The 19,424-nt window shown below is 36.3% G+C and overlaps 1 protein-coding gene across 1 annotated transcript in view; it reads right to left on the minus strand.

The window, feature by feature from the left end:
* Positions 1-19,424, minus strand: part of SMC5 (structural maintenance of chromosomes 5) — a 40,977-nt gene that overhangs the window by 13,073 nt on the left and 8,480 nt on the right. Inside the window, exons 6-18 of the mRNA XM_034410262.3 lie at positions 19,058-19,198; positions 16,666-16,827; positions 15,635-15,706; positions 11,722-11,977; positions 10,903-11,057; positions 10,124-10,237; positions 8,625-8,719; positions 7,860-7,992; positions 7,447-7,620; positions 6,167-6,336; positions 4,969-5,092; positions 2,736-2,858; positions 661-786 (exon numbers count right to left, since the gene is read on the minus strand). Of these exons, the coding sequence (XP_034266153.2) occupies positions 661-786; positions 2,736-2,858; positions 4,969-5,092; positions 6,167-6,336; positions 7,447-7,620; positions 7,860-7,992; positions 8,625-8,719; positions 10,124-10,237; positions 10,903-11,057; positions 11,722-11,977; positions 15,635-15,706; positions 16,666-16,827; positions 19,058-19,198 (1,845 nt within the window). The remainder of the gene's footprint in view (positions 1-660; positions 787-2,735; positions 2,859-4,968; positions 5,093-6,166; positions 6,337-7,446; positions 7,621-7,859; positions 7,993-8,624; positions 8,720-10,123; positions 10,238-10,902; positions 11,058-11,721; positions 11,978-15,634; positions 15,707-16,665; positions 16,828-19,057; positions 19,199-19,424) is intronic.

Consider the following 19,424-nt stretch of genomic DNA (forward strand, 5'->3'; position numbering starts at 1 on the left):
AAGTGAATCACTGCAGTTGTTAAATGAATCATGCGGTTCTTAAGCAATCTGACTTACTCCATTGACTTTGCTTGTCGGAAGCCGGATGGAAAGATTACAAATGGTGATCACATGACCCTGGGACAGTGCAACTGTCCTAAATACATGCCTGTTGCTAATCACCCGAATTTTGATCATGTGACCTGGGATACTACAATGGACGTAAGTATGAAAAACAGTCGTAAGTCACCTTTTTCAGTGCTATTATAATTTCAAATGGTCACTAAACAAATGGTTATAAGTTAAGGGCTATCTGTACAGTTCACTCTCTGAATCTATCTATGAATGAATCTTTTGAGGATTTCTTGGTATTTTTGACATCTAAAATAAGACCAACTTTAAAAAAGGCATTCTTAAGTGTAGGCCTTCTAGTGCTTATAGAATCTTATTTAATTTTTCATCCTTTACGTTCAACTGTGTCTAATACAGTTGTTTTAATTCTGATGTCTGATGTCTGATGTCAATACAGTTGTTTTAATTCTGATGTCTCATTGATGTCAGGACAATTTTGCATTTTGAGCTTATTTTACATGTACTGTAGGTTTCTCGGGAAAAGGGTTGAAGAATATTCTGTATATGTATCTGTGTGTGTGTGTGTAATCTTTTTACTGTGATATTTACCTTGTAGACACCTTCTGGAAGGTTTTGATCCATACCAAGGTTGCAAACTCTTTTAGCAGTGCTCAGTAAACCTTTACACTTCGTTAAAAGAGAATTCTTCTTTACATCCAGGTCAGAAATTTGTTGCTGGAATAAATAGAAGAGATTAAAACAAAAGGCTAAACTGTGTTTATGGAAGCTTTATTGGCTTCAGGAAAATCCAGTCAAACATTTATCAGAGTTAAGCTTTCAGAATGTGCAATACACTGATTGATGCAAGTCCAGCAATAATATCTAATGGCTGTCATGTCAGTTTGTTATCTATTTGATAAGTCTAGCAGTCATGGATGACAAGCAATTGACAAGCTATAATACCCGTGATATAAGATAAAATTTGATAAAATGGCTCATCAATTCATATAGATTTAATTCAAACTATTCTTCAACTATAGAAATTACAGATGAAGTTGCCTCAAGCCAAGGCAGGCTATTTGCTCACTTAGCCCAACATTTATGTATTGGCAGTGGTTCTCTGGGGTCAACCTTGTTGCCTTGACAGATACATGCCAATGGTACTTTTTAAGATGCCCCATTTTCTTCTAGGAAGAGATGGATCACAAAAACATCTAAAAGCTGGGTGAAGAATTTTCTTGAATCTGACAGATAAAATCATTTGAAACTACTAGGAGTTGGATTTCGATTGGGTATGCCTACTTAACACAAATGAATCACAGTATTATTCAGTTAGTTGGAAAGATTTAGATCCTGTAACTCTTAATGCAGTAGACAGGATCCTTGGGTCTACCTGGTCACCTAATTATTAGATCCATGTCACTTCCTGGTTTATTTTTATTCATTTATTTACTAAATTTATATGCTATCCATCTTACTGATAAGGCACCTGGGCAGCTTACTAAATAGTAAAAAGATAAATATAAAAACAATTAAAATTAAAAGAGTTACATAAAAGTTAAAATCAAATTAAAAGGGACCAACTGCATAGGGACAAAGTCTTCTTATCCCATCAACCATCTTCAGTGAAAAATTCTCCCATTGGGGCCCCAAGCCAACCAACTAAATCAGGTTTAAAATGTACAGATGCATTTAGTAAAAATACAATCTAAATTTTCTGCTTACTACTTAGTTTTTGTTTGTATGAGCCAGCTCACATGCAACTTTCATTCAAAACAGACAATTTTTTGTCTTGGATACGTTTTATGAAAAACCAATATGGAAAATTATAGGTCATTCAATATTTTAAAAACAGATCAATGCCATATGATTTTTTCAGTCTACAGGGAGATAATGATAAATAACTTATTATTAAACCAACTTTTAGGCACCTTTTAAGATCATAGTCTTACACACACACACACACATAACAGGAAATACCCAATTTCATTAAATCCTCTTTTGGACGTTTTGCATAAAACCCCAAAATGAACATATAATTTGTAGTTTTTATGATTACAAAGGATAGACTATAGAAAGGAGTTAAGTTGTTAATCATAGAGCAAGAGGTAAATTTGGAATTTTATTTTAATTGCTTGAAGATCAGAGGTTACTAATGTGTATCTTCTTTCTTTTCTGTTGTTCTTTTTCTTTTTTATTTAATAGAAAACTGTACTATCTAAGCTAAAACAAGCAGGCAAATTAACATAAGTTTTGTTTTTCTTTTTAATTCAGGAGTTAGAAAATTCTAGTTCACATATAAAAGAAAACAACCAATTCAGAGAGCACCAAGGACATCTCATTTCAACCCTGAGCTACAAATATTCTTCTCTACTTATTAAAAATACTATCATAATATAAGTCATGTTAAAAGCTGTGGAATTTCAGACAAACCTAAATTTAACTGCTTCTATCCAGCTTACCTTAATCCATAATTCTGGAGGTAGAAGGATAAAATTCTTTTAGGAAGCAAAGGAATCCATTATAGGAGTTTTTTTTTATGTTCATTATTTTGCCCAAAGGAAAGGCTAACCTAGTATTATCTAGGAATTATAATCTATGGGAGCAACTCTCTTATAAATAACTACACATACATTAGGTATATTTTCAAGGTCATTTGTCAAGTAGCAAAATGCAAGGCTTACATCCATAGCTCGTAGGTGTACAGTTGCAGCTCTATATTCAGCATCAAGTCTGCTCTTGTGAAAAGTAGCTACTGTGTTCTCTAGCATCAAGTTTGTTTTGTCTTCATTAAGGGCCATACAACTCTGCAGAAAATAAATGCAAATATTGTTTAGAAAAGTTTGCAAATGTTTCAAGCTTCTAAAATTTAGATATTCCAATTACATTACTCCACTTCATATAAAATTTGATCCAATGTGGTGTTATCTATATTAGGTATTCACGATTGTCTATTGTCTAGAACCTACCATATCACTGAAACAAACATCTTACTTTTTTTTCTTTTCTCAACCGAAATTGTTTGTCCCACTTAATGCTTCTTTAAAAGTAAAACTTTCTCCCCCTCATGAATGCATCTGAGTACTCATCAAGCAAAATGTTTTCCTCCATAATCAATTACCTCCAAATCAAAGAATATTTTTCATTTCCCGATCCCAGCCCACAATTACACTTGTCAAGGACAAGAATGCAAATAACAGAAAACGGAGAATGAGCTCCAGAAAGAAAACTTCCAGAAAGAATATTCAGGGAGTTTGAGTTATTCATTTTTGGGTCTTTGAGTAAGTGACTCCTGTCGACTTCCTGGACTAGTCCTGCAGTTTCTTTGCAAGATCTTTTGGAAGTGGTTTATCATTGCCTCCTTCAAAGAGCTGAGAGAGGGGGACACTGGGCCAAGGTCACCCAACTGGCTTATGCCTAAAATGGGATTAGAACTCATGATCTCCCGATTTCTGATGCCTTAACACTAGTCCAAACTGGCTGTCAGTTTATATGTACTATGAGTTACAGCAGATGTTATGTAATTCTCTGGCAATTCTAGAAAGCTAAGTCCCCACTTTCTACTGAATTTGGAATAGTGTTAACTTTTGGGCACATTTCTAAAGAATGAATTACATTTATCCAGAAACAGGAATATAAGAATTTCCTACAAATTTAGGAATCCTTCCTTCCGCTTTATAAATCATAAAAAGAAGCATATTTTATTTACCATGCTAATAATACGCCATTTGATGGATAGGATTAAGGCTGCAAAAACTATAACCTGCAATTACGGAGAATGCCTGACAGAAAGCAGTGCCAATATTGGGTTAAATGGTTTGGCTCATTAGATTATAGAATAATCGCCTACAGAAGTTGTGGATCTGAAATGGTATAGGGTTTCTTGCCTGAGCAGGGGATTGGAATAGAACAGATTTCCCCAACCTTTTCAGTTTTGCAGACCAGCGGGGGGGAGGAGAGAGGAAGCTTCTGTGTGTGCAGCTCCATTTGCGTGAGTAGTGGGCATGCGTGCCCGCCACTCATGCAAATGGAGCACACACAAACACACAAGCTCACCCACCACTTCTGCAGCCCTATTCCAAAAGGCTCAATGCCCGGTAGTGTTGGAACCCCTCAACTAGAAAACCTCCAATGTCCCTTCCAACTCTGTTATTCTGTTATTTTCTGTTCTAGAATAATAGGGTCGGAAGGAACCTTGGAGGTCTTCTAGTCCAACCCCCTGTCCATGGCAGGTGATCCTATACCATTCCAGACAAATGTCTGTCCAGTCTCTTCTTGAAAATCTCCAGTGATGGAGCACCCAGAACTTCCAGAGGAAAGCCATTATAAAGCAGCTTACTATAGTTTTATCACAGTACATGTGCTAGGCTGAAATCAGTGTCAAGAACAGAACACTGTTTTATTTACTGAGGATATTTAGTCTGACAGCTACTTTGATTTTGGTCAAGCAAAGTAATTTTCTCTTACCAATTTGCAAAACCACTCAAACATCATCTTGCAATATAGGTCTCAATGGGCAAATTACTTAACATCTGTGCTGTTGTAATACAAATACCGGAGTTTAGATCAACAGCAGGATTTATTAATTTGAACTGAGTTCACTTAATACTTATCACATGGCAACTAACATGATGAATGACACACTGAATGTCCATCATTAATCAAAAGCATTTGTATTATTGAATGCCACTCAATGTAATACTTCTAAGGGGAAAGCAGTCAGGAATAAGAATTTAAGATATGAAACACTATTAACAGTTAAATATTATCCAAATTCAATGCATGTGCCAATTATCGCATAAAATACCCAATTTTGTGACCGAGGAATGAAAAAGATTAATTCATAGGTAATTTAAATGTTTTTATAATATAGAATTGCATTATGAGTCTCTCTTCTTTTTTAGAAACTGTATTTACCTTTATTAATTGCATAAAATCAATTACAAGTTTTACTTTCTGAGTGTTAAGTTTCTTAATTTTAGCATTTGCTTGCTCAGATTCTTCTTCCAGATTGATGCCGTCTTGTTCCATCTGTCTTAAACTGTATAAAAAAGATTTATGAACAATGTTTTGAGAATAATTATTACACTCTCCATTCAACATTAGAAAAATATGTTTCAGGAATATTTTGGAAAATTAGAAAACAAGATTGCTACCTTGAAAGTAGAAAATCATCATCATCATTGGAATATGCCGTACAGGTATCCCTAAACTCAAAGTTTAGTTTAACACCATCTGCTAACTGTACATTAATCGTACTAAATTTCAATTATGTCTTTAATAAATCTATCCTATCACTTTTCCACCGACTAAGTGAAATATGTTTTAAAACTAACACACGTTTCTCCACCCAGACAACACAACAGTATAAGACATCCTTGTCTCAGTTTTCTCAAACTGGATTTAGTTGTGCGATTACAAACTGCAGGATAGGGCATTTGCAGCCAGTCTCCAGAAACCAGAGAGAGTCTTCTTGTTGCTGCGGGCTGGCTGCAAATGCCCTGTGTTGCAAATACTCCATGTCTAAATCCTGCTTGGATTTTGGGACAGACCTTTTTTAGCCAGCATCTTTCAGAGCAAAAGGGCTGCCTGCTGGGATTTTGGCCTGTGCAGGGCAGAGTTCCTTTGGCATGCAGCTTTTTGAGGCATGATGCCTCATTTAATGACTTCAGTCAATAACCAACATTTTTAATCTCAACTGTGGTTGTAAATCAAGGACTATCTATAAGTACTGTATGGGGAAGGTTGGGTGAACAGAGAAAAACTTTAAGCAAAAATAACAGCCACAAAGTGAATGCTGCTGAAAGGAAGAAACAATCATGGAAAAACAACTGAAGAAAATAAAAAAATTAAAGGAAAAATGAATATGTAAACTATAACCTAACTTAGTAATATTTGTATTTCAGTTTTAATAGTCTTCTTGTAAGAGTATGTTTTCCAATAAAGGAAACAGAACTACTATCTATTCATTATCATAGAATTATGGCAGTCACCTCTTTTCCTGGAAGGCATATTACATAGGATAAGAACTAGATGATGTTTTGGTTTTGCTTTCTAAATTCTAGTTTTTTACCTAGATTTTAAAGTAATTTTATATAATATTTAAAATCCATACCTATCACATTTCATACTGATTTTTGATTCTAATTGCTTCCTTTTATTTTTTCGTTCCAAGAGTTCCTTTTTCTGTTGACGGAGTTGATTGTCTTTGCATTCCAGGTGTTTCTGCTTCTCAGAGAGTAATGCCATTTGAGCATCCAATGATTGCAATTGCTTGTTAATTTCCTATAATAAGTAGCATAGAAGAAAAATACCATTTTACTGTACAATCTTACTAAGGATGTTTGCTCTGGCTGCTTTAAATTATACATATTTTACTCTCATGTTCAGTAAAATAATAATTTACTAGTTGGATTCAAATAAACAGATCTGTTCTTTTCATGCTTGTGCACGCATGCATACACACACACACACTGTGTATGTTTTGAACAGAAACTTTTCTATTAACAATACAATTGTGTAGCCAATCTAAATTAAGTCACACTGAGTTCAATGTCTTTAGGAATTAATACTAAGATATATAGAAATGCAACTTTAGTCTATTAATTTGTTGATTTGTTAGTGAATGAACTTCCTGCATTAATCACCTTTTGGAACGGGTGTTACTTAAATTCCACTTGCCTACTAAAACTCTTTCTCTTACATATTATCTTACTAAAGAATTATTTTATATTCTTGGTAATCTTAAGAATTTCAGTAATCTGTTAATTTGAGGAATCCTTAGTGCTCTTTGAGCTTGGTTATTGGCTTGAGGATGTTTCATTACCTGACTAGATAACATCATCAACCTTCATCTACATACATTATAGTAAAATCAATTTACCGTATTTTTCCAAGTTCAGAAAATATTTTTTCATATCCTGATAGAATTTGTATGTTGCATCGGTTTTATTGTTCGTCATTGTAGCACATGATTTTATCATCATTAGTACTATTTTAAATTGTATGCATCTTTCCTATGGTTTGTCATTCTGTATGATTATATACTGAATATGTATCTTTTCCTATTGTGTCTATTCTGGATATGCCTCCATTTTCAGAAGCAAGATATACCTGGCTTTTTCTATAATGGTGCATTTTCTGAAAATGGTCAGAAAAATTGTAGACTCAGGCCACTTATGAAAAGATTAAACATTTGCCATTAGGAAGAAAATTAACTAATACTGCTAATATTAAATAGTAAAAGTATTTTTTTAAAAAAAGAAATGCTCCATGACATAGATATAAAAGAACAGAAAAACTGGTAAGGACAAAGACATTTTAGAATTAAAAACACCCAAACTTCAAATAAAAAAGGAATCTTGCTTTCTTGACGCATTACAGAAATTAACTTACATTCTTTTTGTCTTCTAATTGTCTTCTTTTATCTGCATCCACCGTAACAGTAAGATACTGTGCTGGCCTCAGTGATATGTTCGTGGAAACAGACTGATTTGTGTAACGGGATATTTTTACTGTGTACTTTTCTTCTGCTGTGTAGATTTGCCTAAGTTTTGTTTCCTTTATTACCTGTACATGAAACAAGTGACAAAATGAATACAACAGGAAGTAGAGAAGTTACCTGAAGCTCCAGGAAGTCTAGCTGCTGCCAGCTAAGGAACTTCATGGCAAGCTGAAAGGAGGTGGATGGTGTATCTTCCTTTGTTACTCAATGTTTGGTTAATAAAATCTTTTTTGGCACTTCACCATGGTTCACTATTGTTTTTGTCTCTCAGTTGGCAATAGAGGTGTTCAGGAATGAATCTTACCCTTTCAATCATATTCCTAGTCTTCTCTGTTCCAACAGGAACCTCATAAATATAATACTGATGACACAGATAATTCATCACAGGGAGGGGAGCATCGAATAACTCCCTTAAGTAAGAGAAAAATCCGTATCGGCTGAAAAAAAAGAAAGAGAAACAGGTAGATAGCTTTTCTGTTACTATTAATACATATATTACCTGAGCAATGAAGCGGAGATAGAAATGTGTGGACAGGAAGCATCTTACATTTACTAAAATAAAAATTAAGTTTATGCAGTACAAAAACCAAATGGTGAAATTTTTTCAGGTTATAATTGTACCATACCCAATTCTGTTGATTTTTCTAATCAAATAAGTTGATTTTATTTACAAGTTAGAAACTATGTTATCAAGTAAAACATTATAAATAACACATTATTTAACTTCAAAAGAAAACAACAGTCGAAAAGTAGGCATAAGCCATTCTTGGAATATTTATAGACAAGCGAAGAGAGCCAGTTGGGTGACTTTGGGCCAGTCACTCTCTCTCAGCCCAACCCACCTCACTGGGTTGCTGTTGTGGGGAAACGAGGAGGAGGAAAGTGTGCTGGATATGTTCAACATCTTAGCTTACTTGTAAAAATAATAAAAATGGGATACAAACAAACAAACAAAAAGTAGAAACAAAAAATTATAAAAGATAAAACCACCAAATCAAGCACTGTATATCACTTTTATATAGTAACACACATTAATTTATCTATTTTAACATAGGGCTGTAATACTTACTACAGTTCTTCAATTGGTTTTGAAGGTCTTTTTTCAGCAAATGATTCACTAGGTGCACATACAGCATTCACTCTTAGTTTGCGATTATCCCGCATCTACAATAGGTTGCACCAATAAAGAAAATGTGAAGTCATTTATCTTAAAATAATGAATTTGATTATTATTATTAGAGTGAATGATAATATTGCCTTCTGAATCTAACTATTTCTCTATTGTTACTGTATAAGACAGTCCTTGATTACCACTTGCTTCATTTATCAACTATTTGAAGTTGTGTTGATTTAAAAAACAACAACAAGCTTTGCAACCAATCCTCGCATTTGCGACAGTTGCAGCACCACCACCACCCCCAGGCACAATTTCTACTTATGTGCTTCATACCTGACCTCTGGCAAGCAGAGTTAATAAAGACTGCGAAAGTAAAACCTAAGTCACAGTCATGTAATGTCTTGCTTAATAACCATGGGGATTCATAAGCACATCATGGTCACAAGATATTTCACTTAGCTATCATGGCACTTAGTGACACAATTGCTGGTACTGATTGTGGTTGTTAAGCAAGGACTACCTGTATAAGATAATTAAAGTGCTAAATTCTATGTATATTTTTGCTTTCTTTTCAAAAGGTAAGATTATTAACCAAAAATTGTTCACGAGTATTTGAGAATAACTATTAACTCTGTATCAGAAAGAGCACTTTTACGTCTGTTAAGGAGAGTCCTATTAAGATTGGAGACCTGCCTTAGAACAGTATTCATAAAATGACTTTTAATTTGAACAAAAGACAGCAATGATTAAATATCCATTTAAAAATCTACTGCAATCTTACAATTAGTAAAAGCGCATGATGTAGGAAATAGGTTCTACTTTATTCTGTGTTAAATGAATCATGTCAAGAAATGCATCCAATTCTGATTGAACACATTGTAGAGGTGTAAAGGAATGAAATAGGTTACTCTGGAGACAGTGGACTCTATTACTGTGTGTTGACAGTATTAAAAAGAAGCTATATCTTGCACCAAGCAAGAGTTTGGTATCAGAACAAAGTTGGTGAATGACTTCTTTTATACTGCTACAATACAACTCCAAGTATCTCTCATTATTGATCACCCGGCTGGTGATCCTGGTAGTATCTATCTTATGTCCTTTGAGTGATTTATCGGCCACAATAATTATTATTGTAAACAAGAATAACAGTCCATCAAGCTAAGGAAATTCTCTCTCTCTCTCCCTCCCTCTGTGTGTGTGTGTGTGTAGCCTGAAACTTCAAATATTCATCTTTATTGCTGAACAGAATAGATCCGCCCTCCCCAATTCTACTTTCTAAAGATAATTTCTAAAATATATAATTATGTCATATACCTCCCTGGCTGATAGGTGGAAATGCTATTTAATTAAGCAATCTTAGTGCTACTATAATGGCAGTAATGCTAGGTGCCAAACGCCTATTATTAAGTCTCCTAAAATGCCAGTTTCTAGTCATTTGAACAGATCTTTACCTCTTTTAAAAATATTTCCATATCTTCCTTCAATTCAAAGACAAAGGCCTTCATGTCATTAGCAGAAATGTGATTTTCTACATATTTAGCGTGTTTATTATCTTTCATATTGATCTATATAAGAAGAAACTACAATTACAAAAAGAATTGCATTTAAAAAACCCAAAACCCCGGATTTTTAAATAAGGTACACTATTCCCTCAACATAATATGTTGCTATAGATAGAACAATCATTCATTACTGTAAAAGGCTACACGCATATCAATACAGCTTTCACTGTAGAGCAGAAAGTAAATTTAGAGGGTCTTCACAAAACGGTGCAACCTCTTCTCCAACAAGATCTATACTGAACAGTACTCATTAAGCAAAATTGTTATACTTCATATATATTGTAACCATGAATGCAACGAATCCCCACCCCGAAACACTCAACAGGTTACAATTTGCGAGCTTGTTACCTTCACCTAATAAGCATGATGATATAACCTCAAAATTCAATAATTCAAAATGTTAATGTATCACAATTCTGACATTTTTTAGAATGCTCGTTATAACACAGGCATATAATAAAGCATCAGAATAAAAACCTTTGGTTCTATATTTTTGTACTTAAGTTTCATGCGACAAATTATATCGACATAGCTAACTTAAGACGTCAAAATACACATATCCCAGTTGATAATAAAATAATGGATTATTTAGAAAAAGTTTTAAAAATAAGATTATAACAGAAGTAATGATTAAATTTTAGTAATAACACTGAAGTGAGTCAGCTTACAGAAAGCAACACAGGGTCACAGACGCTTCTTTTAAATCGGTCTCTATTCTGTCTTAGCCACATAAGAGCATCGTGTGTATCTTGGAATCTCCCTTTCAGCTTCTCTTCCTTTATATTCATCAGATTTTCAAATTGAGCAATGCGATCTGCTATACCTGTAATTTTAATAACCCTGAAATATTTACTGTAATATGTGATTACAAATATAGCCTCCCTCCCATTTTACTAATAGACAGTGAAGGCATACTTAATTGGATACTTTTCTGCTCTTCTAACAGAGGTTAATGTTTGTAAGAACTTAATGGAGACTTATGAACTATTCCTATGAGATTATCAAACAAGAGTTGCTGAATTTTCACCAGAAAACAAATGTATAACTGCTATTCAAAAGATGTCTAAGAATCTAGCTCTCATAGCAATAGCCATCCTTTTCCTCAACCAATCATTCTGTTAATATAAATTATAACAAGAGTAAGACAAAATTTAAAATGTTTTTACATGCTTATATAAACCTCATCCCCCAAAGCTATTCTCCAACATCTAGCAAGTCTTAGAATTTCTAAGAATATTCCATAAATAAGTACCGAATAATGTGAAAAATTAAATGTTAAAGTCATTCAGACAGAAATGCTTGGTTGATGCCAAAATCCAAAGTTTACCAAATAAATTGCTTGGATCGTGCCATGGAACAGGTAAGAAAAGAGAAACATCACATCTTCCCTCTGGGCAAAGAGGGTAAGTTGTCAGTTATCAATATATGTTTATTTGTTTGGAACTCAGGTTGTTATGAATGGCAAAAATATACTTTAGCACCTTTACCTTTTCTTTCTTTTAGCAAGTTCTCCCTTTCCCTACGGAGATCATTTAATTCACCATCAATATTTGCCTTCTCTTCCTCCAACTGTCTAAGGTTGGCATTAAGAGAATTCATTAAAGGCTGAATGTTCTCAGCATTCTCTGTGTTTTTAAGCTCATTGGTCCAGTCTTCTATCATCTTACGAGTATTTTGTATTCTCTTCTGCCGATCTGTTTCTGCCTCTTGTTTCATCCTTAAAGCTTGTTTAATATCTTGAATCTAAAAAATGCAAAGAAATATTCTCCAGAAATGCCAATAAAAAAGTAAGTTTCCATTATAAAATCGCAAAGAAAAATGGCAAAAGACTTGTTGTGTTAATTACTCTTGCTACCACAATGAAAGTTGTTCTGTCACACAATTCCAAAATTCCAAATATGGGTAATCCCAAACTTATTATTTTGCAAAGTAGAAGTAAAGTAAACAAAATGGGCTGGCATATATGACTATGGGGAATGATATAGTCAAATATTCAAAGGAAGCATCTGTGTTCTATAATTCCAAGGTGCCCACCTCTTATCTAAAATGTATTTTTTTAAAAAAGTCAATGTACTCTGTAATAGACACTGTGTATAGAATAAAATGATAGCTAAAAATCACCTAAATTGGAGATTCTCAAATTGTGAACTATGGTCATTGAAGCGGTCACAAAAAACTGGAGGACTGGATGCAAACATTTTTTTGGCCAGTCAGGCTTAAACTGGAAAAGGAGCAGCACTGTCAAAACCTGCTCCAACTTTGCTAAGGTGCAGTCACAGTGGACTTGGTCTAGGGCAGGGGTCGGCAACTTTAAACACTTGAAGAGCCACTTGGGCCTGTTTCCCACAGAAAACAAAACACTGGGAGCCACAAAACCTGGGTGGGCGTGGCCAACTCGATGTCACTCACTCCCACCCAATCCCTTGCCCATCAGCCACGCCTACCCAGGTTTTGTGGCTATGTGTTTTCTATGGGAAATAAGTAACTCCCTGTTTATCTCCCTCTCTCTCTGTATCTTTCTCTCTGTCATCTCTTTCTTTTTCTCTATCTCCCTTTCCCTCCCTCACTCTTATCTTTCTCTCATCTGTCCTTTTCTCTCTATCTCCCTCTCATCCCTCTCTCATCCCTCTGTCTCTTCTCTTTTTTTCTCTTTCTTTCTTTCTCTCCCCCGCCCCCGTGTGTGTGTCTCTCTTCTATGTCTGTTAGTGTGTGTGTCTCGCTCTCTCTCGCTCCCTGCTTCGGTCTCTTCTCACTCTCGGAAAGCCCTGCAGCCCTGCATGCTCTCTTTGGGAGCACACCACCCCTTTCGCCAGCTGTTTTTTTTCTTCCTTTTGGAAAGCCAGGCTGGCGGAGCAATGAGCGCAACCTACGGCAGAGGCTTCCCTCCCCCTCCTCTCGTGCACACCTTCCCTGCCCTGCCACAGCCAGTCAGGGGGGCGCGAGAGGAGGGGGGGAAGCCTCTGCCGCAGGTTGCGCTCATTGCTCCGCCAGCCCGGCTTTTCAACACAATAGTTTTAAATTGGGGTATTTAAATTTATTGGGGTTTTAAATTTGAGCCACTTATTTAATTATTTTAAATTTTATATCATTGTTTTGTCTGTGTTTTTAAATAGGCTGTACACCGCCCTGAGTCCTTCAGGAGAAGGGCGGTATAGAAATAAAATTATTATTATTATTATTATTATTATTATTATTATTATTATTATTATTATTATTAGTATTATTATTATTATTTTCAAAAGGAAGAAAAAAAAACAGCTGGCGAAAAGTCCCAAAGAGAGAGTACGCAGGGCTGCATGGGCTTTCTGAGAGTGAGAAGAGACAGAGGCAAGGAGCGAGAGAGAACGAGACACACACACAGAGACACACAGTGAGGGAGACTGGCTGATGGGAGAGCGTCTTTGGCGAGGGCTGAATTGAGCTCAATCTGTTCCCCGCCCCCCGTGCTGCCTGACTTGTGGGAAACGGTGGGCGGCTACTTCTGGGTTTGCTCTTCGGCCCAAGAGAGAGAGAAAGGGAGAGAAAGGGGGGGAGAGCGAGCGAGCGAGAGAGAAGAGCACTTTCGTTGCAGGCCATGGAGAGGGTATTGGGTCTCTCCCCCCGCCACGCCCCAGGAAAGCCAGCTGGGCTTCTCCTTCCCTCCTCCCTTCCCCCTGCTCAATCCTACTTCGGGAAGAGGAGCACACAATGGAAATGCATGTTGGGGCAATGTCGGCGCGCGTCTTCTGCTTCTCCGACGCTCACCCGCAACTCTCCATGCTCCTCCAGGCCCGTCTTGCTGAGGGGGGGAGCAGCCCACATGGACCCAGCCATCGCTGCCCGGGGAAACGAAAGCAAATAGAAATATAGCTCTTGCTGAAAGGGCTGAGATTGGGGAAGGCACAGGAAACAGAAAGTAGCGTGTTCCGCTGCAAGAGCCAGACCACGCCTCTCCGCCGTCCAACTCGCCAATGGGGGCGCTTCTGCTGGGCCATCTCCCCATCCCCCCGCTGGGCTGTTGTGCTTGGCAGGGCAGGGGAGCGCTTCCCCACACCACCGCTTTCTTTCTCTTGGCCCCGCCGACAAAGGAGGAGGAAGGCCAGGCTTGGGAGATGGCCCCCATCCCGCAAGATTTGCCCCCGCCATTCTCTCCCAACGGTCTTTGCTGGTGGCAACAGCAAATGTACCAGGCGGAATGCTCTTGCCGCGCAAAGGCAAGTGCAGGAGCACTTTGCTCCTGCACTAAGAGTCTGACCATGCCACTGCCTTGGCAGGGTGATAGAGAGCTGCGGCAGAGGGCTCAAAGAGCTACATGCGGCTCTGGAGCCGCAGGTTGCCGACTCCTGGTCTAGGACACAGGTGTCAAACTTGTGGCATCATGTTGCTGTCATGTGATGTTTTGCAATGTTTTTTCCCTTCACGGAGCTTGGGTGGGAGTGGCCTGCGCGTGATGTATCTGGCCCATGGACTACCAGTTTGACACCTCTCATCTAGGGAATCAGGAAATCCTGAGTGCAGTACAAACTCTGCCTGCGCCAGTTCACAATAAGCTTGCCCAGACAAGGGGGAGTAAAGATTAGAGCAAGTTGACAGAATTAGAAAGTGCTTTGCCTGGGTGATATACATAAACTCATTTTAGGAGGGCACTGTATTACACTTTAAGACCCCTGAAGTAATTGTAAAAGTAAAATTTGCACAGTTTATTATCATAATAAAATTCAACATTATGTTCTTGAAAGTTGTGACAAGACTGCATTAATACTGCAGACTGCCATTCATACAATGGGACTTCTCTTCTTCCCACTTCACCCGATGTTGAGGTTTGGGTGACAGGTGAGATTGGAGAGAAACAAGAACCTATTTTGTCAAGTCTGTCAGCAACAGGTAATCTCCCTTTAAAAGCCACTCATTCAGTGACTGTTCAAAGTTACAATGACACTAAACAAGGGGACTTAAAATGCTTCCTAATAACATTATCTATCCATCCATCTATCTTTCTGATTTGTTGGTCACTTGTCTTACCACAGGGATGCACTTGTCACAGCATCCTTGCAGTTATGTGTTTGAAATTTAGATGTTTGGCAACCAACTCACACTTATGAAAATTGCTGCGTTCTGTGATCATGTGATTGCTATTTGTAATCTTCTCTCCTGGCTTCCAACAAACAAAATCAATGGGGATGCTGGCAGCAGGTCACAAATAGTGATCACGTGACCACAGAATGCTACAATCGCGCAGGATTCACCTAATGATGGCAACTGGAACTGCCTCAACTACTCCCATAAATTGACGTGGTCACATGATATTGTGCTCTACAACCACATCGCTTAGCAATGGAGTTGCCAGTCCCTATTACCAGTGTTAACTGAGAACTACCTGCAACTACAAGTCAAAGTCTTTTAAGGGAGAAAAAAACTTACTTGCTTGTCTTTTTTCTCCAAAGCATCCTGTTGCTGTTTACATTTCTGAGATGTTTCTTTGATGGCTGCGATCTATATAAGAGAATTTTAAGTTAGCAGTGTGTTCTAGTTAGTGAATTTACCAATTAATATAGCACCAGGGAGCATGAGCATGCCACATTTTAACAGAAATAGACTGCACAAAGTTTGTTCTTTATAGCTCTTTATAGTTCATGGAAAATAATCACCACTTGATACAAAACTGTAAACTATTATTGTTGAGTTTATCAATTGCAATTTGAACAGCTTATGGAATCATTTTAAGGATTCAACCTAAACTGGAAATATGTATTAAGAACAGGGTTTCTATTTTGGTAACAGGTACAGCTACTGGACTGAGATATCATAGACTTCCACAAGCAGGAAAATAATAGTGAATACCTTAAAAAGAATGATTGGCAGAAGTTTGCATGCACTTGTTCAAGATTCTAAGCTTTCAATCAGCACACTAATACTAAAAATGAAATTAATTAACTGTCCTAAGTTATATTTGCTCCAGATGCAGAATGGAACAAGGACACTGGTACAGAAAAGAAAACTTATATCCTGGGATAAGACCTTTATCTTATTTAAAGAGCAGACCTTTTGGTTTGTTGAATTGTCAATCTATGATTTCCAAGTCCCAGGGCTGCAGAACACATTTGATGGTTTAAATTTTGCTAAAGCTAGTTGTCACTTTATCGTAGCAATGTTCAAGTACTGTAATTAATTACAGATTATCAATTAACATCCAGTGGAGGTCAGATTAATATCTGATCCAGAATGCTTTCCCATAGTGCATTAATTTTGAAATGGAGGCTTGTTGGAAAGCTAAATTGCATGAACCCTTTTCTTCTATTATTTTAACACAATTACCTTTGACAGTTTTTGAACTGTTTCAATTTTAGATTTCATGACTACAGGCTACATTCCTGTAATTTTTCTATGTATATTAATCATTTTGACTTCTATAAGATTTAATGCAAATGTTATACAATGACTCTAAAACATGCCTTTTCCTTGATTTTGTCTTCCAGTTTTGCACATTGTTTGTCGGCTTCTCTCATCTCATGAATCATAGGAGCCTGAGTCTGTCTCAATGTTTTTAATTCTTCTTTCTGTCTATCTCGGGCTTTTTTAGCCTCTTCATACAGCTTCCGTGTTTCCTCATAGATCTAAAAAGCAATGCATGAAAAATAATTCGTGAATTCGTGACCCTGCACCAACTATAGGATAATGCTATCTGATTTTGCTACTTTGCTCACATTTCGTATTTATATAATTACTACAAGTTAGCTTGAACCAGAATAGCTTAACTAGGCATTACTTAGCAAAGGAAAAACAACACAACTGACATCAGGAGACCACCAGATGGAGGAATGCTCCTTTATACTGCACTGTTAACTAAATTTTTATTTGACATTATGATCAGAATTACAACACTGCATAAATTTTAAGCACCCGAACAATTTCAGTGAGATTGCTATTTGTAATACTTACACAACTGTTTACTTTTTAACGACCATGAACCACTTGCTGGTGTGTGTGTATGTATATGTATGTATATATATATATATATATATATATATATACAACAAATATGGATTTCATTGTCTTGTAAACTTTTCCTTTTTTCGATGTTTAAAACAGTTTATTTCTGTCAAGATGACTGCTATGCATTAAATATCCATGAATTTCTCAAACAAGTTAAAGGAAACTATGTAGCTGTCAACCCTGAAGCTGACCTGACCGTGGGCATTTTGAGGTTTCAGTGGAGGTTTCATTTTGAGGTTTCACTGGAGCTGAGGGATAGGGAGGGAGGAATAGAGATAGCTGGGGTTTTGTAGTCAAACCAAAACACTTTCCCCTGGGAGGAATGAAGTTGCCAGGCAACCGGATGGCACCTTGATTGGACCATGTGACTGTTTGGGAAAGGGGAAAAACATTTACTTTTAATTAGGTGAAAACTGCGGGAATATTCAGAGTCGGTTTTCACCAGCCTGTGCCAATATGATATGTCAAATAAAACTATTCTCTGAGGAACCTACCTGCCTCGGAATTCTGTTTGCTATGGGCGTATTACTTGGAACCCTGACATTAGCATTTTAAAAGTATTATGAATTTAATTTGGGGATTATAATTTAAAAGTATTTTTCTTTTTTTAAATAACAGCAGATTGATGCTATACAAATCATATTCAAGAATTAAATTCTGGATTCTCACTCAGAGCTTTTTGTAGTATTCAATAGTGTTTACTTAACTAGGTATATATCAATTTGCATAATTGTTGAATCATAGAAGCAATCAAGTTTTAAAATATTACAGCAAAATTAAACACTGACTTTAAAATTGTGTTCAGGCTATTTAAAGTAGGAGCAGCATGATATTTTTCTTAAATTAAAAAAAAAACCTAATACAATCAGAGTTCAAGCAGATGGTGGGTTAATCTGTTTTGGCTTGCCACAATAGAGAATCATCTCACTTTTGCAACATATTACTCTAGAAAAAACTACGGAGAGAATCAGTACTAAAAACATTGTAAAGAACATTGTAAATCTAAATCAACAGATTTCACAAGAAAGGGGAACTCTCTGTTCAGCAAGGAATTTAGACTGTTTATTTCTATTCTTACAATTCACTACCATGGAATAGACTGAAGAGATCCTTCCTTATATAGAGAGAGTAGAAGGTCTCCCAAACATTACCCACTATCAGGAATGTGGTCCTGGGTTAGTTTTTATTTTTTCACAGCTGTTATTTTATAGTTTGTAGCTGATCTTGCCTATACTTGGAAGCTAAGTAGAATTAGGCCTGATTAATGCTTGGGTGGGAGATCCCCAAAGATTATCATGGCTATGGCATGGACTATGGAGTCAAAAATCATCAAAGAAGGCAGTAGCCAAACAATTCCATAAATTACTATTATAAAATTATGTCCATGAAACTGAGCTTAACCTTACCTTTGTGTGATTTATTGAACAATTTAATTTTTTTCCTACCCTGTTCTAAAATGCTCAAATCAGGTTGCAGGATGAAAATAAAATCTTAACTCAATTCCAAGAAAAGAATTTTAGGAGCTACATATTAGAGGCAAATTGGGGGACAGGAGAAAAAAGTGAATTTTTCATAATTTCATTTTGAAAACATTACTATTTTTATAATTTATTCTGCATTTGACAATTATGGAAATTAGGCATATATAAAACACCAACAGCTTGCAATCTCCCTTTTTGTTACCTTGAGCAGACATTTACAGATTACAGATAGTTGACATTTGATCAGCTTCCCCGCTTCACTCCAACACTTTCTTGCTATATTAGCCTTGCTTTTGTGCATGTGTAGGTCAATGTGTACTTGTGTTTAAAAATATATTTTCAAATCTCTTTATAAAAATTAAGAACTTACCACCCATGGCCTTTTTTTCTCCAGCATTGCAATTGAATCTAGATGGTGCTGACGTTCATGATATCGCTCCACATCTTGCTTATATCTTTCATTCTTTTGCTTCATTTTTTCTAGATTGCTATTTTTTTCCGTGCATGAATTCTGTCAGCACATATATTTTAAATTATTTACATGACTAAAATAACAAAGTTAACTCACAGGTTATTGTTGTTCTACCATTTACTTCATTCAACTATGTACATGAGAAGAACATAATTAATATTAATGCAAATGGGAATTTTATCTCCAGAAATAGAACTTATTCTTCAATGTGCAGGTTAAAAACAGAAAGATCAACGGGATTGTAGTCACATAAATGATCATTACG

This window comes from Pantherophis guttatus, chromosome 2, assembly GCF_059756535.1.
Source record: "Pantherophis guttatus breed Tessera chromosome 2, ASM5975653v1, whole genome shotgun sequence".
NCBI classification, from domain to species: Eukaryota; Metazoa; Chordata; class Lepidosauria; order Squamata; family Colubridae; genus Pantherophis; species Pantherophis guttatus.